Source organism: Clupea harengus, chromosome 9, assembly GCF_900700415.2.
Source record: "Clupea harengus chromosome 9, Ch_v2.0.2, whole genome shotgun sequence".
NCBI lineage: Eukaryota > Metazoa > Chordata > Actinopteri > Clupeiformes > Clupeidae > Clupea > Clupea harengus.
The window spans coordinates 8533635-8558570 of record NC_045160.1 but is presented as its reverse complement, the minus strand read 5'-3'; the positions used below and the strand labels follow the sequence as shown (position 1 = coordinate 8558570).

Below are 24936 nucleotides of genomic sequence, written 5' to 3'. Positions count from 1 at the left end.
TCTTTATTTTATTTTACTTATTTATTTTAATTCTTTATCGTCTTTCCTGTTATTGTATATGTAAAGCACATTGTGAGGTCAGGCCGGGAAATATCAAACTGTGGCTTTAACGTATCGACCGAGCGATAAGAAATGGTAATTGTAAATAGAAAACATGTCGTTTTGTTGAGCTCTCAAGTCTTCTCACAACACAATGCGTTTCAGGTGTTGCAAAGCAACCAATTACTTGCTAACTTCAAGTTACAATGATCAATAGAAAACGGACAACACGGCTCAGCTAAAATGGCTTTTATTTACAGTAAATAGCAACACAAGTGATTCAACCTATAATTTCTAGTCTTCATTGTCACTTTCAATGACACATTTTCGCTTCTTCTGACTTTCTACATGGCTGTTGATGTTTTCATTTTCGTCTGGATAGTAAAACTTGCTTTTGCTCATTTGAAAAATGTCGTCAGAAGGCAATACGGATACGTATTGACCGATGAGGAGGGCAATACGCGACTGGCATGACTACGCATTAGCCAATCAGAACGCGTGTACTGTCGTTGCCATATAATAAATGGTATTACAGCGCCCTCTTGAGGCCGATTTGTTTCGCATTTGGTACATAGCATCTATATGCCATTATGAATTAGCCTATTAAGTTTCATGAAGATTGGACTTTTACACTGGCAAATATTTACTGCTGATATTTGTTTGACAGTTGGTGAACATAAGAATGAATGGCAGACCAAAGAATGTTTTAGTGATTGTGTGAACCAAGTTTGGTTATGTTTGGACCTTCACAGATGTATACCAAATGATGTGAGAATAGTGTTAAAAATTTGGACCGTGCGAAAAAAAAACGACCAAATCCAATAAGGATCCAGCAGCTGCAGTACTCTACTATTCTTCTGGAGGACATTAATGCTGGTTACAATTTTAACTTAATTGTATTATATTGATCTTACAGAACAGCATTATAGTATTAGTATAGCATGTACTATAGTATGCTAAAAATCACACTAAAATCCATCAATTTGCTTTTATTCAAAAAACCTCAACAAGAAATAACTCACCCTAGTGGCCACACAATACAAGAATAAAATACTGAAGGGCATTTGAGTAAAGAGCTTAACATTGACGTAAGAGAATCTATGAACCAACCAACCAATGTATTTTTATAGAATATTTATTACTTCAGTAGACTGAAAAATGATTGGGGCAATTAATCAGCATTTTATTTCAACATAGCCAAAACTAAAACAAATGCTTTTCCATGTACGATACCTTCAGTCCATCTCAAACACTGATAAAATCAATACTGCTCTGTTACTTGATTTTATCTTTAAACATTTTTCTTTTTTTTAGCAGAGGCACATTTGCACATGCATAATAATATGCACACAAGAGTACACAAATGAAAGGTAAAAAGGATAGGACAAAATGACAGACAAAAAAAAAAAAAAAGAACTACAAAATGGCTTCACAGTACAGAATGACAGAAGAAACACTTAACAGATACAGTACTGCTAAAAGTCAATTTACTCAGACATCAGCTGGTGCAATATTTTAAAACTGGAAGAGAAAAGCTATACATTTGCCGCCCTAACCTTGTGAGGGAAGAGACGAAAACAAACTATTTACATTTCTTTTTAACTGGTTAAGTTCAACAACGCAGTCAGCATACATGACATTTAAAAATGAACCACGAGTCATGGAGGGCCTGGATGAGTGTGTGTGTCTATGTGCGTGTGCGTCTTTGCATGTGTGGCAAAAGCATACGACGTATAAGACTGCAAAATACAGCTGAAGCAGATGCATGGCTCCGTCAAGTCCAAAGTCCACAGAAACATGGATGTGTCCCTCCCTCTGCCAGACCCACATGCTGAACCTGCTCTTGGGCCTCATCTGCGATCTCTCCTGGGGGCTTTCCGTCTCACCTGGAAGCACACAGATGGGGTTGCAGATAGTCTCCTCTAAGTAGACATTTGAGATTTGAGAAAGTATGAGTCTTCAGCTCAGGAGTCTTACTTTAGGAGAGCTGTGCTGGTTCTCCTCCTCCTGCTCCTCCTCCTCCTCCTCTACATTTTCCTGGGACGTCTCCATGTCTTCGTCTGATTCGTTCTCTTGGCTCAGTGTCCCCCTGGAGCGGACCCCACTATGACAGGGAATCACATAGACATTTACAAACCACAAAACGCAAACAATAATTTCATTCAAGTGCATTTGTAGGGGATGGTCTTCTAAGGGAGGCAAGCTCAAGGCTATGGATCATGGGGAGTTTCTGTGTACATACACAGTTTTCTTGGCGGCTTGTTGGTTTTTGGGCGGCCGACCTCGTCTCTTCTGTGGAGTAGATTCGACAGACCCTTCTGTGGTCTCTGCGGCTTCAGCTCTAAGACAATCACAAGTATGGAGTATCACACAAGAGCACTTACACACAAACATTACATCATGACCACAGACACCAGCCTCTCTTTGTCCTGAGGCCCAGTCATGTCAGACCTGCACGCCCCAAACCAACCCAAACAGTAAGGCTGGATAGAGAGATATATAGATACATTTTTTTATATTATTATTATTATTATTATTATTATTATTATTATTATTATTATATGGCCCCACAGTAAGGATGGATGGCTAGATATATAGATACATTATTATTATTATTATTATATTATGGCTGTTCAGAATGCTGCAGAATGTTCAATTGATTTGAATGGGCCACTCCAATTATTAAAACATTATTAAAGATATAAACATACACAAAAACATTATTAAAGAGGCCCTCCGATGTGCATATTTTGAGTCTAAACGCCAGCTCAATTTCAAAGTTCTTTTACTGTACTTGTTTTTATGTTTCCTCCCTTTTCCCAAGAAATAAATGTGAAATAAAAGTGATTTGGATTATAACATACTGTAACTACTCTGTTCTCTCTTCTATATGTCGCAACCCAGGCATTTTGTCAGTCCCTAATAAGCCAATTTGAGGGAGCCAGGTTTCATGGTAAATTGCACAGTAATACTACTTGCCCTCTAGATGTCACTCTAGTCCGCAAACTCACCACCAGTTCTAATGCACTGTTCTGACAAAAAAAACAACGTGATTTAAATATAACATAAACATGAAACAAAATATGCAAATTCCAAATTCAAATCTTGAAATCCCTACGTTTAACAAACCCACTTATGTTCTCTTTGTTCACAGTAGCTAGTCCCAGTGTTCATTGTGCAATGGGTTTACTGATTTAAAGCAACGCTTCCTAATCATTCATTTTTTCATTCAAATATTGCACAGCTCTCTAGGCATTTAGTCACGTGCCCTGGCACTACAAAAAGAAAATATTCTGAAACTGATCAATATTACAAATACAGAAATGAAGAGAGATTTCTGTACTGACCCGTTTTAGAATGATATGATTTAAGAATAGAAGTGTTTTTGTGACCAACCTTGTTCCCGCCCTGCGACCTCCTCTGCCTCTTCCTGCTTTGGGCTTCACCTCGATGTTTTCACTGCCTGCCTCTTCACCGTCCTCCTCTTCCTCCTGTTCCTCTTCTGCCTCTTCCTCAGGAGGTGGAGCTGCTTTCTTGCGCCCCCTCCTACCCTTGGGGGGAGCCTCCTCTTTAAGGGCGGTGGATTTGGGCGGCCGCCCCCTGCGCCCCCTCTTGGGCGGGCTGTTTTGCTCATCCTCCATCTCCATGGTAGTGTCAGCCAGGCTGCTGTCCTCTGCCCAGGCCTCTTCCGGTTCCTCGCTGACAGCCGGGGCCTTCTTCCGGCCTCGCTTGGGCTTCGAGTCTTGAGGCTTGTCGTCTGGGGTGGTGGTGATCCCCCGTTTGCGCCCTCTGGGTTTTTCACTTTCGGCCAGACTTTTCATGGTGATGTCCTCGTTCTCACTGTGGTCCACGTCTGTGGTGTCCAGTCTGGGAACATTCACAGATAAGATTTGAATTTGTTCACATTGTGACATTGACAAATGAAACAAATAAACAATCATGATGACTATCTGTAAAAAAATCTCTCACCAAAACCACAACAGATTTTGTTGCCTTATAGCACAGTATAAGTTGTTCATTTAGTCTTACCCAGTATTATATTAAGCGCAATACACAGGCATCTAGAGAACTGCAGGGATAATTAATAAACTATCCAAACCTGCTTGGTTGACAAGAGCTCAGAGAAGAGCATTTTACACAGCGAGGATTCACTCGCTTCAAGGGCCCTCTAATCACAAGGCTGGCAGCATAGGAGCACTACAGAGTTGCTTTTCTCATTTTCAGCAAAATGATTGGCTCATCTCCAGGACATGATTTTTATCAAACACTGTGCCCCTTTTAGTTTAGCAAAACAGGCAACAGCCACATTCTCTATGCAGTATTTAGACATCTTCACCTAGCCAGTTTTTGTAAGGAATGTGTGTATTTTAAAGAGCTTGAATATTTCGGACCAAGCTCTTCCATCATAAAGGGGACACAGTTGAATCACCGTGTTTGAACTGATGAATGTGGCATGTTTGTAACAGACCTTCCTTTCCCACGGCCCGGGGAGCTGGGGTTAGAGTTACTGCTGGCATTGCTGTTGGTCTCCATGCGGGAGAGTTTGGTTTGAAGCTTCCCAGTGGCTGAGAGGGGTTTGTTGACTGCTCCCAGAACATTGGCAGCTTTGGGCTGTGATGGTGAGGGTAACAGAGACACCGAGTATTACGAATCATTTTTTGTTTTGTTTCAAACATAAAAAACGGGAACGCATAAGGACTAGTGGAACATACCTTTCCAGGGGTGAAAAAGGACTTCATTTCAGGCGGGAGATAATTCTTTGTGTTACTGAAGTTCTGCAAAACAATAAAAGGCAAAGAGTAAAAATGGTGAGGTCTTCCAGGGTTAGGGTTTGGCAGAATTGTCTAGAGTCTTTAAGCTGGTAGGAGTGTCACCTTGTCAGGCTGTGTGAAGTAGCGTGCAGGGAGGACAGGATCTTTGGGCGACTCCAGGCTGTATGTGGTACTTTTGGAGATGACAATGTTCATGGCCACATCACATACGGTATAGAGTTTCTGGGGGGGAAATGGTTGAATTCCTATTACCATTATTGCTATACCTATTTTTGAGTAATTGTATATTAGCTTACAGTAGCAACACAACAGCATAAAAGAGGTAAATGCTTGAGGTCAGAGAGAGGCATACCTCATTGATCTTGGCATCGTCTGGAGTCTGGCCATCTTTTGTCTGTTTGATATTCTCCACCATCTTCCTAATGAATGCATGGCTGTTGTTCTCATTTTTTGCCATGAGAATTTCCAAGACAAACCATAATGCTCTGTTAAAGAGCAGGTGAGCAAGAGAGAGAGACAGACAGAGAGAAACATTAATATTTTTCAAATCATTTCAGTGTGATGGCTCTGGGCTAATGACCAGCAGACAGACACACTCACTCTTTGATGTCCTTGAGCTGCTCGATGTCCTGCACTTTCACATAGTCTGGGTCATGGACCAGTAAGTGGATGGCGTATGGTACCACATACTCCGGCAAGAGAGAGATCAGCTTCTCTGTGAATAAAGTCAACACATGAACAACCTCTACCGACATCCACACGCATCATCTATGTATAAAAGCCTTCTCTTTCTCCAAGTAGATGAAGAACATTACTCATGTATTTGTACCAAAGTAAACATGTCTTACCAGAGAAACAATAGTTACTCATGTATTTGTACACATGCCTTATAGAGCTGAAACAGTACAAAAGTATTTGATCAAATAGAGGGACAATACAGCAAAAGGGGGTGGCTCCAGTCTGGGGGGTGTTGGAATGTCACAACGTGTCACTCAGTCACTGGCAGATGCCAAATGATCAGAATTTAAAAAATATATGGTTTGTGTATGAATAACAGTTCATTATGATAGCAAGTTTATGCTTATAAAAGTAAGTTACCGAAATGGCTGGTAACAATGGACAGATTTTGCTCGAGCTGTACTGTTAGATGGTTTAACGTTAGTGCTAATGTTACTGTTCACTTGAAGTCCAGAGCTGATGTGGTAAGATAGTCTATCGCTAGACTATAGCTCTGAAAGACTTGTATGTAGCAACCAGCTGCAGATTTCAGGCAAGTAGATACCAACTTGTTTGAAATTTACCTCACAAAAAAGTACCTGAAATGAAGGGGTCATATTTGATCAAATCGGAAAAGGAAAGGAAAGCTATGTGTGTTATTGAATTATTTTAGTGTGTGCGTAAGTTACAAACCCGGTTGAAGAGTGTTTCTAAATACTGTAATACAGCCAGTGCACTGGAAATTATTACCCCACAGGGAATATATATATAATATTATATTGAATAGTATATTAAAGCAAGTAGGCCACATAACAGTGAGAATTCACTCCCAAACATTTTCTTGCATGCTTCAACAACAGTGCTCAAACTATTGCTACGTTTAAGACGGTATGTTTTAAACAGTTTTCTTTCAGCTTGTAGAGTTAAAAGGGATCAAGTGTCTCATCATAGCGACAGATTATTGATTTATTAATCTGCAAATCCTCAAAATCAGTATCGACCTTAAAAATCTCCATCAGTTGCGCTCAATAATGAACAGAAAGGTCTGTACCGAAAGGTACACCATTTCAGCCGTAAAGTCTTACCAGCAGAACATGAGTTCCTTATCTATTTGTGCAGAAGTTAGCATGTCTTACCACTGACTGCAGCATGCTGCTTTAGGTACTCCCTCCGCAGGTTGATGTTTTTCACCAGGCACTGGCGAGCATGAGCCCGCCGCTCCTTCACTGGGTCTTTGGCACACAGGGCAAACACGGCCAGGTACTCCAGAGGCAGCCGCAGCCGACACAGGCCTTTGTGGAGCTTCTGAGCAAATGCTTGGCGCACCTGGTAGCATTCATCCTGCAGGGGAAAGCAGAGAAGCAGATGAGCACAAAAAAAACATGCAACTAAAGCTAAGATACCAGAAAAAACAGCAACTCTGAGCAGGAGCTGAGCATCCCAAATAGCCACAGGCTTGCCCTGGGAACCAAACATCAGTGGTAACTAACTGCTTGCACCCATGCTCATGAGAGGCCTAGAGAGGGGAGAAGGCTGGTTTAAGATGATTACATTGATGACGAGCGCGCAGAGCTGGTACTGCTCCAGGGTGATGATCTCGTGGTAGCAGGGCTCCTGAGCCAGACGCAGCAGCGCACAGCCTGCAGCCAGTCGCATACGAGACATGTCAGGCTTCCTGTGGAAGAGCAACATGCGCATGCGCACGCATACACATTAATTTAGTAGAATGTTTTGAGTATTTAACACAGATTGATGAACAGGAAGCACATGTCTGGTGTGAGACTTTTACCCCATCTTGCCCTGTTCAGTGAGGTCACCATCGCTATTGAGGATGGCTGTGAGCATTCTCAGAGTGGAGGTGCCAGACTTGCTCTGATTGTTCTTCACCCCCAGCAGCCAGCGCACCATCAGCTTAATACCCTGGATCTGGTAAGAGAGAGAGAGGGGGGGAAAGAGAGAGAGGGAGGGGGAGTGAGATGAAGATACAGGCATAAAAAGCTGTGTATGCAATTCTGAGCAGACTGTGAGAATGACGTTTGCAGCTCCTACCTTGGCCAGCGTTTCAGGAGAAACCTCATCATCTGGCACCCACAGTTTGGTTGTTTTCTTGCCAGGACTCTGTTTAACACATTTAACACAACATCAATTTCATCGTACCACTTACCACACAATGTATGTTCTGCTAAATCAGTGAAAATGAACCCAACAGCCCATTGTGAAAGCAAAACTATGGACAGCCATCAAACTGCATGGCATTAGGAAACAAAACCAGAAGTAGAGTGTGATTGGCTCTTGACTCACCCGGTCATTCATGAGCAGGTCCTTAACGATAAAATTTGCAACCAAGGACTTGAGCGGCCCAGCAAACTGCTCTGGAGCCAGCATGGCCAGGTGGCCCAGCGTGGTGAGAGGTGTGACGAGCTGCTCAAAGTTCTCTGTGTCCACACTTTTGTGTAGAGGCTGCAAAAAAACAAACAAACAAAAAAAAAAAAACAGGTAAAACAGGTTAACAGCACTTTCTGTGTCATTAGTTTGTAAGAAGCCTCCTTCTTAGAAGTGCAATGTAGCCAGGATGAGCTAACAGGATGAGTCAACGCGAGGGGTTTATAGTGCAAGTCCATGGTGGCTGGTTTGTCAGAGCGACAAAGCTAGGTAGCAGTGCTAATTGCTGACTGCTTGTGAGCCAACTTCTGTGTAGTGCATTTAATTCATATTCCACTATATAGTAGTTATAATGAAGACATCACCGCTACTTCAAGATGAAAGGCCTACCGATCTAACTGTTTTAGCCAAAATGTTGCAGAATGGTTGCTACAAACTGCAAAAGTATTCTTGGCTCCCGAACGCAACACACCGAAGAAACATCATGGGGTTGTTAATTGGCTAACATAGGTGTCAGTCAAACGCATCAACATCATACAAAAATAAAATTTAAAACAACATTTCTTTAATTCAAGACGTAAGCTGTTTGCAATTATATTATCAATTAATAAAATATTTTTTTATTAAATTACATAATTGCATCCTAACTTTGCTTTATAGTGAGCAGGCCCAAGCCCATCAGCCCAGCAAACACCTGCTTTCTGCCAACAGGTGGTTAATTACCACCTACAGGACATTGTTTTTGAGGAGCCTTTAATTTAGACAAGACACTGATTCTTGCATACACGGGTCTACTAAATACCAGCTTAGATGGTTTTGCATCTAGAAACTCCACAACTACAGATTCTTAGGCGTGATTCACCACCATTTGATGTTGCATTGCGAGTGCCCATGCAAGTGAATGAACACAGGCGCCAATGGGCTGTATAGCCATTTATTCACATTGATTTATTACTTAATGATTATTCATATTCAACTTCTATACTTAGGTTGATGAAAACCCACCTCAAAGATCTGTGCAAAGTGTGTGTCTCTGTTGGAAAACATGGCGTGGATGCAGTGGATGGCGTACTTGGCCTGACGAGGAGGGCCTTTCTTGGCTTTGTGCTGCAGTACCGGCATTAGGACCCTAGGGGACAGAAGAGGAGCACAAGGAAAGAGGAATCTCGTCAGAAAAGCACTGGGCCATCAGCAGCAGCTGATGCATGTCAGCTGTCTTAGATGACTAATTTGCAGCCTTATCCACAGATCTCGCTCTACCCCTTCTGAGCCACACCTCAGTGACAATGTGAATGGCAGTCAGTCAGGCTGGCTGCCGAGAGCGCAGACTCACGATTTGATATGTGGGAAGCTCTCCTCCAGCTTGCCCCCAGTGTTCTTGAAGATCTGCAGGGCAGCCTCCGCCACCTTCTCATCGTCCATCTTTAAGCAGCTCAGCAAGGACTCAAAGGTCTCGGCCGAGTGGAAGGACACAGGGTGAGTGAAGGACAGGACCTGAGGGTAGATACAAATACTGCAGCATGAGCACAAACCCCTGCTCCAGACACACACATCCTGCTGCAAGCTCAAAAATCAATACTTTTAATAATAGATTCGTCTCTACTTTAAATACTTCTGCTGTGCCTTTGTCAAGGAGCTCATTACATTTAATGCCTCAGGTCGTTACTCTACAAGAGCATTTTCAATATCAGGAAGCAACATGCTGAGCTTAAACAAACACAGGGTCCCTGCAATGGTAAATATTTGCTATAAACAAAAGGATCTTCACTTTAAATAACCTGTAAGACATTACAACCATTGCTTTTGCCATTTCTCTGCAAGAAACTTCTTGTGAGCTAATCTGCCCAAAGAGATTTAAACAGATGACTGTCGTACCTTCAACAGCTCCAGGCCTGCACGGATGGCCTGCTCAGTTGGCACTCCCTCATCCTCATCATCCGCTGTGCCTTCTATGGATTTATTCACCTGTTTGACAAGGGCACTGCAACACAGAAGGAGGGGTTACAACCCTAACATATCAGCAAGTCCCACAGTGAAAGACCGAGGCTGAGAACAAGGTACCTGATGGATTCTGTATCAATATGAACGGGGGCAATCCGTTCCAACAGGAATTTCACCATCTCCAGGAAAGGATTGCTTGGCTGTTTTGGGCTTCCTATTTTCTTAGTTATGTCTCTCTGTGGGAAGACAGAACAAAACATAACCACTGATTAATGTAGTGTAGTAAAGTTCGATGTAAAGATAGCACAGACTTCATCTCAGACTCAAGTGAGCAGCTGAGGTCTAAAGGCCAAATACTGAGTGCAGGGTCGGGGCTCGCTGACTTCTTTCTGATGCCGTCTATGGGAACATTCCATCATTGTCAGCTCACAAATGATGCAAAACTCACACCTATATGGTTCTACTTACAAAAGATCAGTAAAACCTGGTCTGAAATAATGAGAATGTGAAAAATTATTTAAAAAATTATAGTAAAAAAATGTGAGCTCATACCACGCAGCCCTCTGCCTGTTTGCAGGAGCAGGCTGGGCTTACGAGGGTCTCCAGCTGCTTTCTGATCTTCTCATCCTCCTCCAAGACCTGGGCCAGCTTCTTCACAAAGTCCTGGGCTTTTCCCGGATCTGGCAGATTCCCTGTTTACAACACAGAGACCAAGTCCACAATGCAGCCAGACTTGAGACCAGAGACAGAGAGCACTTAAGTAGTGAAATGGATTGGATACATACTGGTGATAACCATGACCTTAGAGAACACTGCCTTGTTGTAGGAGTCCGACTGAAACACACAGACACAAAAACCCATCAGAACTTGACATAAATCAATATTTTCGAAGGCCCTATGATTTATGTGGATGGAATCGTAACATCTAATAGTAAAATTGGAAATCTTGGTTATATGAGGAAAAAAAATAAACATAAGACAGAATGTGAGAAATTAATTGGAATTTGAAAGATTTCATAGGGCCCTGATTTTCTCAAATACGAGTATCAATTCATGACTATATTCATTTCAATACTTACTTTTGGCTGCTTCACAAGATCCAGCAGATCCTTCACGTTGTGTCTTAGCATGTTTTGACATTTCCACATTTCATTCAGAGCTCTTGACAAACAAAAGGCCCAAATATGTTACACACAGACATGCCATTCCACTGATTAAAAGATGGAGAGTGAGTATGTATGTATGTATAGTTATGTGCAAAATAATAGCAGTGTGTTTAAAACAACAGAGAAAAAGTTCCATGTTCCTAATAGCATTTATTTCAATACATACAAAGGCACTAGGAGCAGCACACATTCAATTCCACATGAAAAAATGAACTTTTTTTTTTTTAAACTGAAAATAAAGAAAAAGATTATTCGGCTGTTTTTACGAACTGGAATATTTACAGTATAAACTTTAAAATTAAATGAAGATTTAGCCCCTACTTTAAGCACTGAACTAATATTTAGTTGTGTAACCATTATTTTTTATCACTGCTTTACATCTGTTTGGCATAGAGTCAACTAACATTTGACACCTGCTAACAGAAATTGCAGCCCAAGCTGACTGGACTACACTCCACAGATCTTCTGCATTCTTGGGTTTTGCATCAAAAACTGCATTCTTCAGGTCACTCCACAAATTCTCAATCGGATTGAGGTCCGGGGATTGGGCTGGCCACTTCATCACATCAATTTTGTTGGTCTGGAACCAGGATGTTGCCCGCTTGCTGGTGTGTTTGGGGTCGTTGTCCTGCTGAAACACCCATTTTAAGGGCATTTCTTCCTCAGCATAAGGCAACATGACCTCTTCCAGTATTTGAACGTACTGAAACTGGTCCATGGTGCCTGTTATGCGATAAATGGGCCCCACTCCAAAGTATGAGAAACATCCCCAAACCATTATGCTCGCACCTCCATGTTTTACAGTCTTCACAGTGTACTGTGGCTTGTATTCAGTGTTTGGGGGTCGTCTCACAAACTGTCTGCGGCCTTTAGACCCAATAAGAACAATCTTGCTCTCATCTGTCCATAGAACATTGCGCCACTTCTCTTTCGGCCAGTCAATGTGTTCTTTGGCAAACTGTAACCTTTTCAATACATGTCTTTTTCAGCAGTGGTACTTTACGAGGGTTTCTTGCAAATAGTTTGGCTTCACATAGGCGTCTTCTGATCGTTGAAGTGCTCACAGGCAAATGAAGATCTTCTTTGATCTCTCTGGAGCTGATCATTGGTTGTTTCTTTGCCATTCTTGTTATTTTACGATCTACGCGGATGGTGGTATTCCTTTTTCTCCCACGTTTTTCTGGTTTTCTTTGCCATTTTAAAGCATTGGAGATCATTTTAGCTGAGCAGCCAATTATTTTCTTCACTTCTTTATAAGTTTTCCCCTCTCCAATCAACTTTTTTATAAGAGTTCTCTTCTCTTCAGTGCAATGTCTAGACCGACCCATTTTACCACTGGACAAGGGCTAAAAGCAGCAGGTACAACCCCTGCTGCCTTCCTTCCTTAAATAAGGGCCATTATTGACACCATTTCTTCACCGACTGATTGACCTCCCTAATTGAACTCCACACTGCTATTAATTTGAACACACCCATTTGAACACCTTTCATTAAATTAGTCAATAACCCCGAATCAGCAGCATGCATGTCATGTCTGTTAAGTCTGTTGTTTGGCCATTGCTCTGCTGCACCTAGTCATGAATTAGTTCCCATGTTGTATCATAATTTCTGCCAAAATCAGTACTTAAACACATTAGTGATGTGAGACTGCTATTCTTTTGCACATAACTGTATGTATGTATGTATGTATGTATGTATGTATGTATGTATGTATGTATGTATGTGTGTACTTACTTGACTGCGTTCTGGTCCAATGTAGCATACAAGTAGTAGAGACACTTCATCCTCTCAGTGGTCTCCAGGTTGTGAGGGACCATGTACTGAGCAAAGATGCGCTCAACAAGCAGCCTATGAGAGATGGATGAGAGGTTTCAGAAGAATCAAGACACTACTTCGTTGCAGCAGCCAAGTAAAGTTAAAAATGGCGTAGACTACTGCTTTAGAGGGAAATGCGTAGCTGCTGTTCAAAATCTGTCCAGTTTTAAACCCAACGGAAACAGAATGTGTTGTCTAAAAACACATCTTTAATTTAGCCACAGATATTGATGTCAAATATAGATCCCTGAAATGTTATTGTGGACCCACATTCTGACATGCTAGACCACAGTCTACATGTGCTTACTCTGCTGTAAACGATGATCTTATGTGGTTCTGCATCACAAATTCAACTAACTGTAGGGCTTAACTTGACTGGTCCCAACCTACAGATCACTAGACACTATATTATACAGCCTGATCCTCCCCAGGCAAAATTCACTAAATGCCTTTTAAAAAGGTACAGTCCGCAAACTTCCTGTGATATAATGACAGAGGTTGCAGACTGACCTTTCAACTATTATAGCTATAAACTACCCATAACAACCAACTGTGATGTCGGAAAAAACACAGATAAGAAGAGCAAAACTACTAAAAAGGACAACCAACAAAACCAGACCGACAAGGGACACGAAGATGAGAACATGGCAGTACTAGCAGAGTTGCGTATGTTGAGAGAATACAAAGAGTACTATGTAAATGTACTAAAGACTCCTTAGCCAGAATCTACTCTCAGAGAAGTCACTGAAAGAACGACAAAACTTGAACAACAGGTGACAGAGTTCGAGCAGAGAATGAGTGACACAGAGGACATCTGGACATAGTGAGAGCACACCGCTGCCTGACCATGAAACATATCATCGTCAGGTTCCTCGATTACTGAGTGAAAGAAACGCTCATCCAAGAAGCATGGAAACAATGAGGAGTGAAGCATGAAGGACAGAAGATCTTTTTTGACCAAGACTACATGTCGGATATACAGAAGTAACATAAGTAAGTACAGGATGTGATAAAGCAGCTTAAAGAGAAGAATGTAAAACCTCAACCGCTATTTCCTGCTTAACTGAAAATGTACCTGGAATCTGGAGTGAAAACCTTCATGACCCTCACAGATGTGTCTACAATGCTTGAAGAGATTGGTATCCACGTCCAATTAGACAAACGGGAGATACTCCAGGCGTAACTTTTACACAGTAATTGGACCGAGGCATTGGCAACAAACAGAGCGGATTTATCAAATGACCAACGCAGATTTCAGGAGCTTCCTTCACGGTAGAAAAATTCATAACAAATTAGACATTAAACTGTGAGTAGTAAAGTAAAAACTAAATTATCAGAACACGATTCATTACGTTTCGGCAAGTTATAATATTGGAACTGATATAAATAATAGAATCTCCACAGCCGAGAAACTTTTTTGTCTCTTTTTGAGTCCTTAGCAAAAGGTGACTTGCTTGCGTGTAGCCTAGTGGTGATAGCACTGTGTGTACATCCCCGGAGAGACCGGTCACAACTCGTCCTTGTTGAGACTGATTTTATGTTTGTTCAATCAGTCAGCTTTTGTTCTTTTTCGTTTTCACAATGCTGGATGTTAATGTTTATAAAGAACAACTGAGGCTTGAAAATAAAATTCTTAGAAATGCAACACAAGACTACAAGAACACCCAATATTGCAACAGAACTTAGGGAGATGAGAAAGGCCTTAGACAAACTTGTGTCTTATAAAGCAGAGGGAGCCTTGAGATACTCCAAGCATAGATATTATGAGATGGGGAACAGAGCTAGCCGCCTTCTGGACTGGACTCCCTGGAGAGTTTTATAAATACTTAATAGATGATTTAGTACCGATATTAACAAGGGTGTTTGAATATTCTTTATCCAAAGATTACCCACATGGTCACAGACCATCATATCTGTGATGCATAAAAAGGGAAAGGATCCAACACTCTGAGAGTTATAGACCCATTAGTTTAATTTGCAACAACCAGAAATGATTTACCAGTATTTTAGCACGTAGAGTTCTAAAACATATTGCAAAGCTGATTAAACCACCAGACCAAACAGGGTTTATCCCCAACAGACAAGGCGCTAATAATATAAGAAGAACTTTAAAACTATTTTTTTTTTAAACTTTATTACCTGTGCCAAAAACATAAGCAGACATCCATGCTAACCAGCTTAGATGCACAGAATGCATTTGATACTGTGAACTGGGACTTTTTCTGAATAAAGCATTATCTGCTATGGAATTTCATCCACTTTGTAGAATGGGTCAAAGTTATACACAAAAATCCGAAAGCATGTGTTTGAATGAACGGATGCTGCTCTGAGTTCTTTGACTTACAGAAAGGGGTGAGGCAAGGAGATTGCTCTTTGCTATAAACATCGAAGCTCTGGCAGCTTAAATAAGACCAAATAAGGATCAGAGGAGTACCGTAATTTCCGGACTATAAGCCGCTACTTTTTCCCCACGCTTTGAACCTCGCGGCTTAAACAATGACGCGGCTAATTTATGGATTATGATACCTGTGACTGTATACGGTGGCTTTGTGGAGCTAGGATGCTAGCATGGATGCAGCCGCATGGATGCTTAGCTCCACGCGATTTCTCAGTATCTCTCAATAACTTAACTAATGTCAAAATAACCACAGTCTACCGGCGTAGACAGAACACAACTCAAAACACTTTAGAACAACACTTTTATAACAATACAAATCCAGTCTTTTCAAGTTCTTTAGCTCACTGGTTTCAAACTAGCGTCTTTCTTCTATCTCGCTGTCTTCAATCTAACGTTCTAACTTCTGATTGACTCTTGCAACTGTGCTCTCTTAAAGCAACAGTGCACTTATCGTAACTGGCAAAACTAATAATATGCATCACTATTGTATTACTTTTGATATTCATTTTAGCCTGTGTAAAGTTAATTTGTTTCAATGTACCGGTAGGCACCTGCGGCTTATAGACATGTGCGGCTTATTTATGTTAAAAATAATTATTTTTAAAAAATTCAGTGGGTGAGGCTTATATTCAGTGCGTTCAATAGTCCGGAAATTACGGTAAAGGATATGGGGGAAAAAAGAACATAAGATATCACTTTATGCAGATGACATACTTATTAGTGACCCAATCATTTCTGTCCCTACACTGATGGACACCTTAAAGGAATACGGAGAACTTTCTGTTTATCAGATTAATGAGTAAAAATCAGAGGTGTTGGTCAGACAATGGCTTATACAATTAGCAGGCAGGCTTCATTTTCACTGGTTTCAAGGGTTCAGATGCCTGGGAATCATTATAACCACAGACATAGCTAACTATTCAAACTCATCAACTATGGGAAACTGATGGGCTAAATAAAAGCAGAGTTTACAAGATGGAAACTTTTACCACTGTCTTTAATAGGACAAATAGAAACAATAAGAATGAATATTGCCAAGGTTGCTTTTTCTTTTTCAATCATTACCCATATATGTACACTTTTATAACAATCGAGAAATGGTTATCCAATTTTATATGGCAATGTAAACAACCCAGACTGAAGTATAAAAAACTACTATGCTCAAAAGACGGGGGAGGCCTGGATTGACCTAATCTGGACAAATTGAATTGGGCTACAGACAGAGCAGACCCTTAAGGTACAGCATGCACCGAGTGCTGCGGTTGTCGCCAGCCAGTTGTGCAATCTTGTTGTATCCTGCTGTCCTTGTATAACTATTCTCATGCGTGTCAGCCAATCATAACTCAACAAAACTAAACATAATCAAAATTCCCCCATACCACACCAGGCATTTCCTTCTATATCAGATTGTGCTATGGCATTAATACTGGTAAAGTGTCCATATTACCTACTGTTAATTTACCTACATTTATCTCTTTATCAAATTGATGTTTACTAACCAAAATGACTCTCTTACAGTGTGACCTTTGCCCACTAATACCATTGGCTGTGAAAACATTGTTCCTCATCACTATAACAATCAAGTACTACTATTATTAAGGCTCTGTAAAGTGCCTTAATACAATGTTATTGTTTTGGCGCTATATAAATAAAATTGAACTGAAGATGGGCATGAACTAATCGTTCTCGTTCAATACAAAGTTTTGTTCGTCAAGTCAAATTAATTCACAAACACAACATCATTAATGATCATAATCAAAGCCTGTGCTGTGAGGGGTCTGTTGGTGTTTTATTCTGCGTTGCTTAGAATCCTTTACAAGGCAAAGGCTCCAGCCAGCTATCTGAAACGTTACGTTTTTAAGTGACACGGTCGAGCTTTGCAATACTGTATCCACTGAGCCTTTCCATGTTCTTTACAAAACCAACTTGTGCTCAGCAGAGCATGCCGTTACTGGAAAACTGATCATCCCAAAACATTTCTGGGCAACGATTGAAAATATGATGCCTCCCTTGACAGTCAAAAATAAGCAACCTAAGAGTTTGAAAAGAATAAGATCAAGTAAAAGAGTGCAAAGTGGTTCTGGGCAGTTACAGTACAGCACCAATAATTTGCACCTGCTAAAATAAACAAGTGCAATAGAGCACAAGTTATCTAAGGAGCCAAGACTGTCGATGCTGTTCTGGTAGTATATGGGTAGCAGCACTCACCGATCATCTATGCTGTTCTGGTAGTATATGTGCAGCAGCTTGTCCTTGATCCAGGAGACCTGCTTGGAAGCTTCCTTCCCCCCCTCTCCCTGCAGGGAATACTTCTTGTAGATCTGCGCCAGACCCATCATTGCCTCTTTACGAACCCTCCACTGGAAGAGAATAGGGCAGGTTGAACAGTCACTATTATTGTAGTAAATTACAAGGGCAGTGCATTTAAAGTATGGCTTAGATATGTATTTTTTTTTGTCTGAGGGTAAATAGCAAGGAAGAGAGTATTTTTGATACTTAAAACTTTTTCAGTATGATTTGATTCAGGCAGATTGAAGCTTAAAATGGGATTAATTTAACACTCTGGAGTATATTAAGCAGAGTTTCAGCTTATATTCTGCATTAACCATGTGTGGCTACAATCATGGCAAGTTTCACGTGGATTGCATAAGTCTAAGTATATGATATTGTTGACCAACAATCAGTGAGAAAAAATAAATAAATAAATAATAATAATAAAAAAAAACAACAAAAAAACACAGCAGCAGTTTATTTTATGACTTCCAAGGATATGTTACGAATAATCAAAATTACTGTACCAATAACAGTAGAATAAAGAATTTTGTATGTCCAAGGGTGCCAGTATTTCCGTCCATGACTAAAAATGTCAAGGCATATACCACTAACTCAAGAGTGCCAGACAGGCCTCAGACACCCACAAGTTATCAAGCTAACACATACCCTTTTATCCAGGGTTCTCTCCCTCACAAAGTTCAAGAGATGATCATTGACCAGAGCCAAGTCTTTTTTGGCTGCAGTTACGATGGAGACGATGACATCATGCCGGATAGCCTCCTCAGGGTCATGGGATCTCACCTTCAGGTACTCTAGGATTCAGACACAGCAACATGTAAAGGAGCTCTAGGCAGCAAGGGCAACGGGTATGGTTTTAGATATCTGCTCATGAAGCAGATGCTTTGTTCTATGTGGACATACCTGTGAGGTCCTTCGCCAGGTCAGGGTGGTTCATAAGGCAGTGACTGGCAAACTTCACACACTCTAAGCGAATGGGAACATGGATGTCATTAAACCTGCAAGATCAAGAAGAGAAGGCATCAGCTAGATTCAAAATCCACCAATGAGAAGGGTAACTTTTACACTGTTCAACAAATATGAACAAATTACTAGTTAAGCAAAGAGCGATTTGTGATATTAACCATACCTTCCAAGATAGCACTGCCAAAGGGGTTTGTTCTGTGAGGCTAGCTCAGAGTCCTTTGCCCCAAACATCTTTGCCAAAAGCTTCACAACTTGAAGACGTTCATCATTATCGTTACTCTAAAGACAAAAGAATGATTCGTTTACAGTATATATTAGGCCAGCAATAAAGAACAGGTAAATAAAAATTGCAAACAAATGTAATAATCGATTAGTTGGTTACGCCATTATGCATGTTGTTGCACGCATTACACTCTTGTCTGTGGAGTAGCTCACTTTGCTGTAATGAGAGAGGTAACGCCAGCATGACTAAAAACATTTAAATCTAGGTGCATTTCACCAAACTCTCGACTCTACTAAGAGGGTTGTGAACTGCTTTGCAATGATGCAGAGTTGACCAGCACGGGACCACATCTGCTATATATTTGAAAAAGAAACATGTTGTCTATGTGGAAGGAGACTTAGCTTAACTTTGGTTCATATAAACTGATTAGAAAACAAAAAATACAATGCTATGTGCATAAGTGATAAGATGAGTTTTAGTTTTTTTTCCAGGGAGCAAACACACTAATGAAAATGTGCATCTGCAAGTCACTTTGCATAAAAGTGTCAGCTAAATTAATAAATAGTGCGAACAAATGTTCTCCGTCCTAAAGCGTGACCTTTGCCTGCTAATGCAGATGGCTGTTAAAACATTGGGCCTCATTCTCGAACGCTGTTAAGAACAAGTTAAGAAGATATTTCTTCTTAAATGCACTTACGACGTTCCTGGGACAATTCTGGCATTTATGAAAGGGCGGACAGCAGAGAACATTTCGGCTGTGTAAGAACCCATTTCCAGGCGTTCATGAATCCGATCTTTTCTTACGTTGGTCTTTCGATATTCAGAAGAAGATATTTAAGAAGACACTTAAGAAAATGTTCGAGAATGAGGCCCATTGTTCCTAATCACCATAACCATTACCACCATAACCAAGTCCATGCTGCAGCAAAAGTTGGTAAATACATTTTCTAGTTCTTTACTATTTACAATATATACAGCTACAGCCAAAACAAGAACTAAAACAAGTGTGTGTGTGTGTGTGTGTGTGTGTGTCCTTTGCAGTACATCAATATGAATTTAAAAGTAATAACTAAGCAGTCGACGAGAGTGAAAGAGCACCTTGAGTTTGAACTCCAGCTGAGGCAGGACAGACAGCAGGAGGTGGCTGTCAATGTTGTACAGCTCCAGGATCAGGTCAAAAACATGTTCCGACAGATCACTCACTGAAGTCTTCCCCAGCATCAGGACCAGATTGAAAAACTATGTGACAAAAATACATCAAGAAAGTAGCGGATTTACAAGTGTGACAATCACTGACCTCATTTTACATGAACCATAACAGCATCACAGACAATGGCCTAATCAATTTATTTAAAACCCCTTGTGCCCCATGGTTTTCAAATTGCTCCTCAAAACAATTACAGGGTGTAGTGATTGCAAAAACACCTATGAAACTGGACAACCCCTCAAAACATGGAGATGCTTTTCTTTCCCTCTCCAGGAGCTTTAATGAGCACTGAGTAGAGACAGCAGCAGGGCATGATCCCATGGGCTCAGATGAAGTATGTGCTGGGGGCTCACTTCTCACTGGACTTCCTTACTCACTCTACCGTCACCACCACAAGAAAAAAACAGTTACGTGAACACAATGAACAACTCACATTAGTGATGTAGGGCTCTATTGCTTGAGCTGTCCGCTTCAGCAAAGCCTTCGCCAGGTCATAGGCTTGCTTGTTCAGATTCTGTGTGGGAAAAGATTAATTTCTTTCCTGAATGACAATGTGTGATATGCTGCTGAATGCTGTGCTCCTCACCAGGGAGTCAGGATTTGGAAGGTTAGCTTCAGCTTGTTAGCATTAAAATGGACTGCTGACATCTTTCAAAAGGTCCTCCCATGGGTGCTCAATTAGACACCACATAACATATGACAATTGGCGCTAAACAAATTGTGTGTCCATGCAGATTGGTTGATGCTGAAAACTGCCCACACATAGTTGGCACAAATATATATATGTGGTTTGCTGGTAGGGTGTTATTGTTTACAGGACAAAATGTAATTAAAGTAGGCCAATAAGACATTTTTTATGGCCAATGTGTAACGTTTACAGTGTGTTTTCCTTCTGATTTTTGAAGATGTCCGCAGTCAATTTGGTACTTCCTGGGCTAAAGTAGCTAGCATAGCATCGGCCATTGAAATGAATGGGGGGTGGTACTTCCTCACCTTCCCCAGGTCAAGGTTTCCTCCATGCTCCTTACCTTGTGTGCAGGCACCAGGTTGACCAGCACCGTGTCGAGCAATTCCTGCGAAACAGTGTCCCCCTCACAGATGATGGAGCTCATCAGGTCAACCATGTGCATGTGCACCTTCTGGTTATGGCCATTGCTGATGAAGCAACAAAAAACAACAACATCATCAACAACAAAAAACTGCTGTAGTAAACACACCTAAAAGGCATGAAAACATGTTGATATTAGTTCAATTAAAGACGGAAAATAGCTGCCCAAGTGCAAAGCCAGCAGCCGCAAGTGTTCCAACTTTGTTTGGATACACAGGAGCTTACCAACATGCAGTGCAACCAGCTTTTTTGACCGTGAAGCCATCATACACTACACTTGTGCAGACGCCTGGACGAAAAACTTTACAGTCACAGTAATTGTCCACATTCTCTGCCAGTCCTAATCAAACTAATTATCTTCTGTCTGTTCTTATATCTGATTGGTTTCTGAGGTTGGCTGCTATGATGCACACATTTTAAGTCATATCGGAGTGGTTAATAATAGGCTACGCAACATGATCTTACACTGGGACACTGAAATGTGCATTTTTATGTACATTTTCCTCAACGGTGAGTTTTTAACATCTCAAACACGTCTTTCTAAATAAGCCCTGCAAATGTGTAATTTGGTTAATTTACTTCTTTGTTAGGTTAAATCGTTTCATTTGAGGTTATTTGTAATACAATTCTCTTGCTTACATTTTCTAAATCATAATCATTCGTTTTCCATGGATTTTAATGACACACACCATGTTCCAGGTTTTCCCGACTGCCAAAATAAACGAGGTTGTGACTCAGTTTACTTCTGTTTTAAGGAAATCTCGCCTCTTTCAGAAACCAAGCTTTATTCTCAAGTTAAGCGCTGTGGGCGTGATTGGAGCATGTAGGGGAGAATGCCAGCATTTAAAAAAAATGAATTCACTCACTTGATGACTTGGAAGAGTGTCCTGTAAAGCTGTGTGAAGATTTCATTACTGTCCTCCAATTCAAAGCAAATGTTGTAGGACTTCACCCAAGCAATATTCTGCAGAGAGGAATGCAGGTAAATGCCCAGCAAGGCAGAAGCTGAATACTCCCACCCACACCCAAAACAGAAAGACACCAACCTCCAGAAGGTAAAAATATCGATTGAACTGGGCACTTTTGGTATCTTCCAGTCCTTTAAGCTGCCGTGTGATGAACATGAAAATATCCTGAAATGGACATAAAAGCAAAAAGTAAGTCAACTCTTACACCTTAAAATGAAGTTCTTATGACAAAAGATAGAAAAAGAGATGAAAAACAGAACAATACTGCTAATGTGGCAAGAATACTGTTAACAGAACATGAGGGCACGAGCACCTTTAGTTTATCCGGTGATGTGTATGGTGCCTCTGGAGCATAGATGCGAAAGATGTCCGCCAAACAACAGGCTACAAGTAGCCGTACATCTTTGTCTGGATGTTTGAGAAAAAAGTCTGAGGCTAAGTGCAGGGCTAGGTTGAGATACAGTTCCTTTTCTTCTTCAGAGTCCTGATCCATGTCCATGAAGGTTTTTACCACCATCTGCACAACAACCACAACAGAATGTCAATTTACTTATGCTTCACAGAGGAATGGTGAATAGAGGAATGAAAATGAATAGAAAATACATTCTTAACCACAAGGTATGTACAAGGCATTAGTTTGATGCTGGTATAAAAACAATACGTTTGTTTCCCTGGGGATCAAACCCAAAGGCTGTCGGGTTGTTAGTATCTTGCTTTACCATTTGAGGCACATGGATATTATTTTACTTTATTGGTAAAAAGTAGTTAATTGTCTTACATCCCATTTAGATAGAGGCACCTGGACAGCACCAAGTAAGCCTCCCTAGCGATGGCAAAAGTTCTACTCATTGTGTAAAATAAAAAACAAACAAATGCCCCCAAATGTCTTAATTTCACATCTGACCCAGATTTAAGATTTCCACCAACCTTAAGCCTCCGAACCATCTCTTCCTTCGAGATTTTATCGGAGATCTCCTTCACCCCTGGTGGGTAGGTGATCTTGCCATCTGTGGCTCGATTCTTGGAGTGAGCCATACTCTCCTTTCAGTGCTCCCTTGACTGTAGAGTATATATCAAAGCCAAAATGTGTCAATTTGCTCTCTAAAAAAACATAGGGTAGCAGTAGCACCTATCATGGACATGCTCTTGTTTCAAAACAATCCCTAGGGGCAGGGAGTACCAAACCAATCAACACAGCAATTTAGAAATGTTACATAGAACCTGATGGCCAATATTGGCATTTAACGAGCCTGCTGTGCGATTCAATTTCAACAAGTTTAGCAACAAACAAACAAAACTGTCAGGGAGAAAACACAGCATTATACGGTACCATTTTACAGATATGCAACCGAAAGAATGGTTATTTTATATTTTTTTCATCAGCTAAACTGCACTGATCCCAATTCTCAGCATAGCATTCACTATCGTCTCCAATGGTCAATAATAGCCAAAGTTACCACTTACCCGACAATTGATTACTAAGCGCACTTATCCAAACATTATTACTTAGCTTTTTAAATAAATTACTCCCATCATAGATAACGATGGCTCGCTTGTTTGCATTCTGACAGCTATCTGATGTTGTTAAAGTTACTGACGTAAACCCAGGAGAGAGTAACTTACAGTTATCGGTAACTCACAAGACATGGGTTTGCTTGTGCTCAAAACAATGCATGTCAGTTAGGATAATATGTCACAATAAAATATATTGAGCTTGCCTCGCTGACTGGGGAAACCACTCGGTAGTTAACGCAGCGTTAACATTAATATAGTTAATATAATAACGTTACATCTATTTAAGCATGTTTTGGTAGCTATAGCTAGCTAGCTAAGTCACAGCTAGCTAACGTTCTGTCTGTCAGCGCGCTAACTTGACTAACGTTGGTAAGCAAGCTTGCCGTGCTCCTAGCTAACTGACCCATTGCAAAAAATGAATATAAAACCCAGCGAGGTGGCGGGAAAGGTCAAATATGATCGAACAAACATATTACGAACAACAAACTGCATACACGTTAAAGGACTAGCTAATGCAGTCACCCACCTAACGTTATATAGAATATAATGGGGCTGTTGGGCTATTGTGAAACAAATGGCAGTAAACTGTCCCTACACCAATTGAAACGAACGTTAGCAACATATCCTAGCTATGTTTCAGCTCTACCCGAAAGGGTGAAACAACACTTTGATGGACAGCATGTTGTTATAAAAAAGGGACATTGGAGTTAATTGCACAGTTTGTCACGCATTACACATAACGTCAACGTTATTTGGCTTGTGATAACACCCCGCATTTGTTAGCGATCTAGCTGCTTTCAGTTTAGTTAGCACTGTGACCAAACAGGGTTGCGGGGTAACGCTAGAGACTCCGTGGGGAAGGCAGCAAACATTAGCAGCTAACTTCACGTTCATACATGCTGGGTAGCTACATAGTTAAGTGTATCGTACCAGAATGCAAAATGACACGTACACCGATCAAACTAAATTACACTGATATCATGTTTCAATTCGAAAACATCATTTTAGAAGGCAGCACTATCGACTTGCTGGAAGCCATTCTGGGCAAAGAATGGACATTAAGGTAAATTACGCTAGCACGCTAGGCAATGTTAACATTTTAATGCTAGCTCAATATTGACTGGCTTGACCGTACCAGCAAATTACCCTCATCGCAAAGCGACGTATGGCCGAATTTTAATGTATAATAATGATCAGATATAACTAAGATTGTGATGCAACATTTAATCATCTTGACCATTTTATTCAAAATCAACGATACCTTATTTGATGAGGTGCAACCAATAGTCTGTTCTACCACTATGGTCCTCCTTTCGGCTTCAAAATGGCGCCAATTTGTCCCTAGCAGCACCAATCCAACCTCGCTGTACAACAGCAAGCAAAATTGGCTACAGTGATGAAAATGGTACAATGGTGACTCCTGTAGG

At 40.8% G+C, this 24936-nt stretch overlaps 1 protein-coding gene across 1 annotated transcript; it reads right to left on the bottom strand.

The window, feature by feature from the left end:
* Positions 1–1013: 1013 nt before the first annotated feature.
* Positions 1014–24936, bottom strand: pds5b (PDS5 cohesin associated factor B). The gene is made up of 34 exons (XM_012827077.3): positions 24771–24936; positions 22922–23053; positions 22308–22511; positions 22073–22159; positions 21893–21990; positions 20947–21073; positions 20352–20432; positions 19810–19950; positions 18652–18767; positions 18426–18520; positions 18171–18316; positions 17439–17590; positions 12752–12865; positions 10931–11012; positions 10637–10685; positions 10404–10543; positions 9972–10087; positions 9786–9891; positions 9244–9404; positions 8916–9039; positions 7830–7988; positions 7578–7646; positions 7318–7454; positions 7080–7203; positions 6665–6869; positions 5412–5526; positions 5164–5296; positions 4914–5033; positions 4752–4814; positions 4508–4650; positions 3436–3906; positions 2282–2380; positions 2017–2143; positions 1014–1925 (listed from the first exon to the last, which is right to left on the bottom strand). The coding sequence occupies exons 2-34, from the start codon at positions 23027–23029 to the stop codon at positions 1890–1892; spliced, it is 4248 nt and encodes a 1415-aa protein (XP_012682531.2). The 5' UTR covers positions 23030–23053; positions 24771–24936; the 3' UTR covers positions 1014–1889.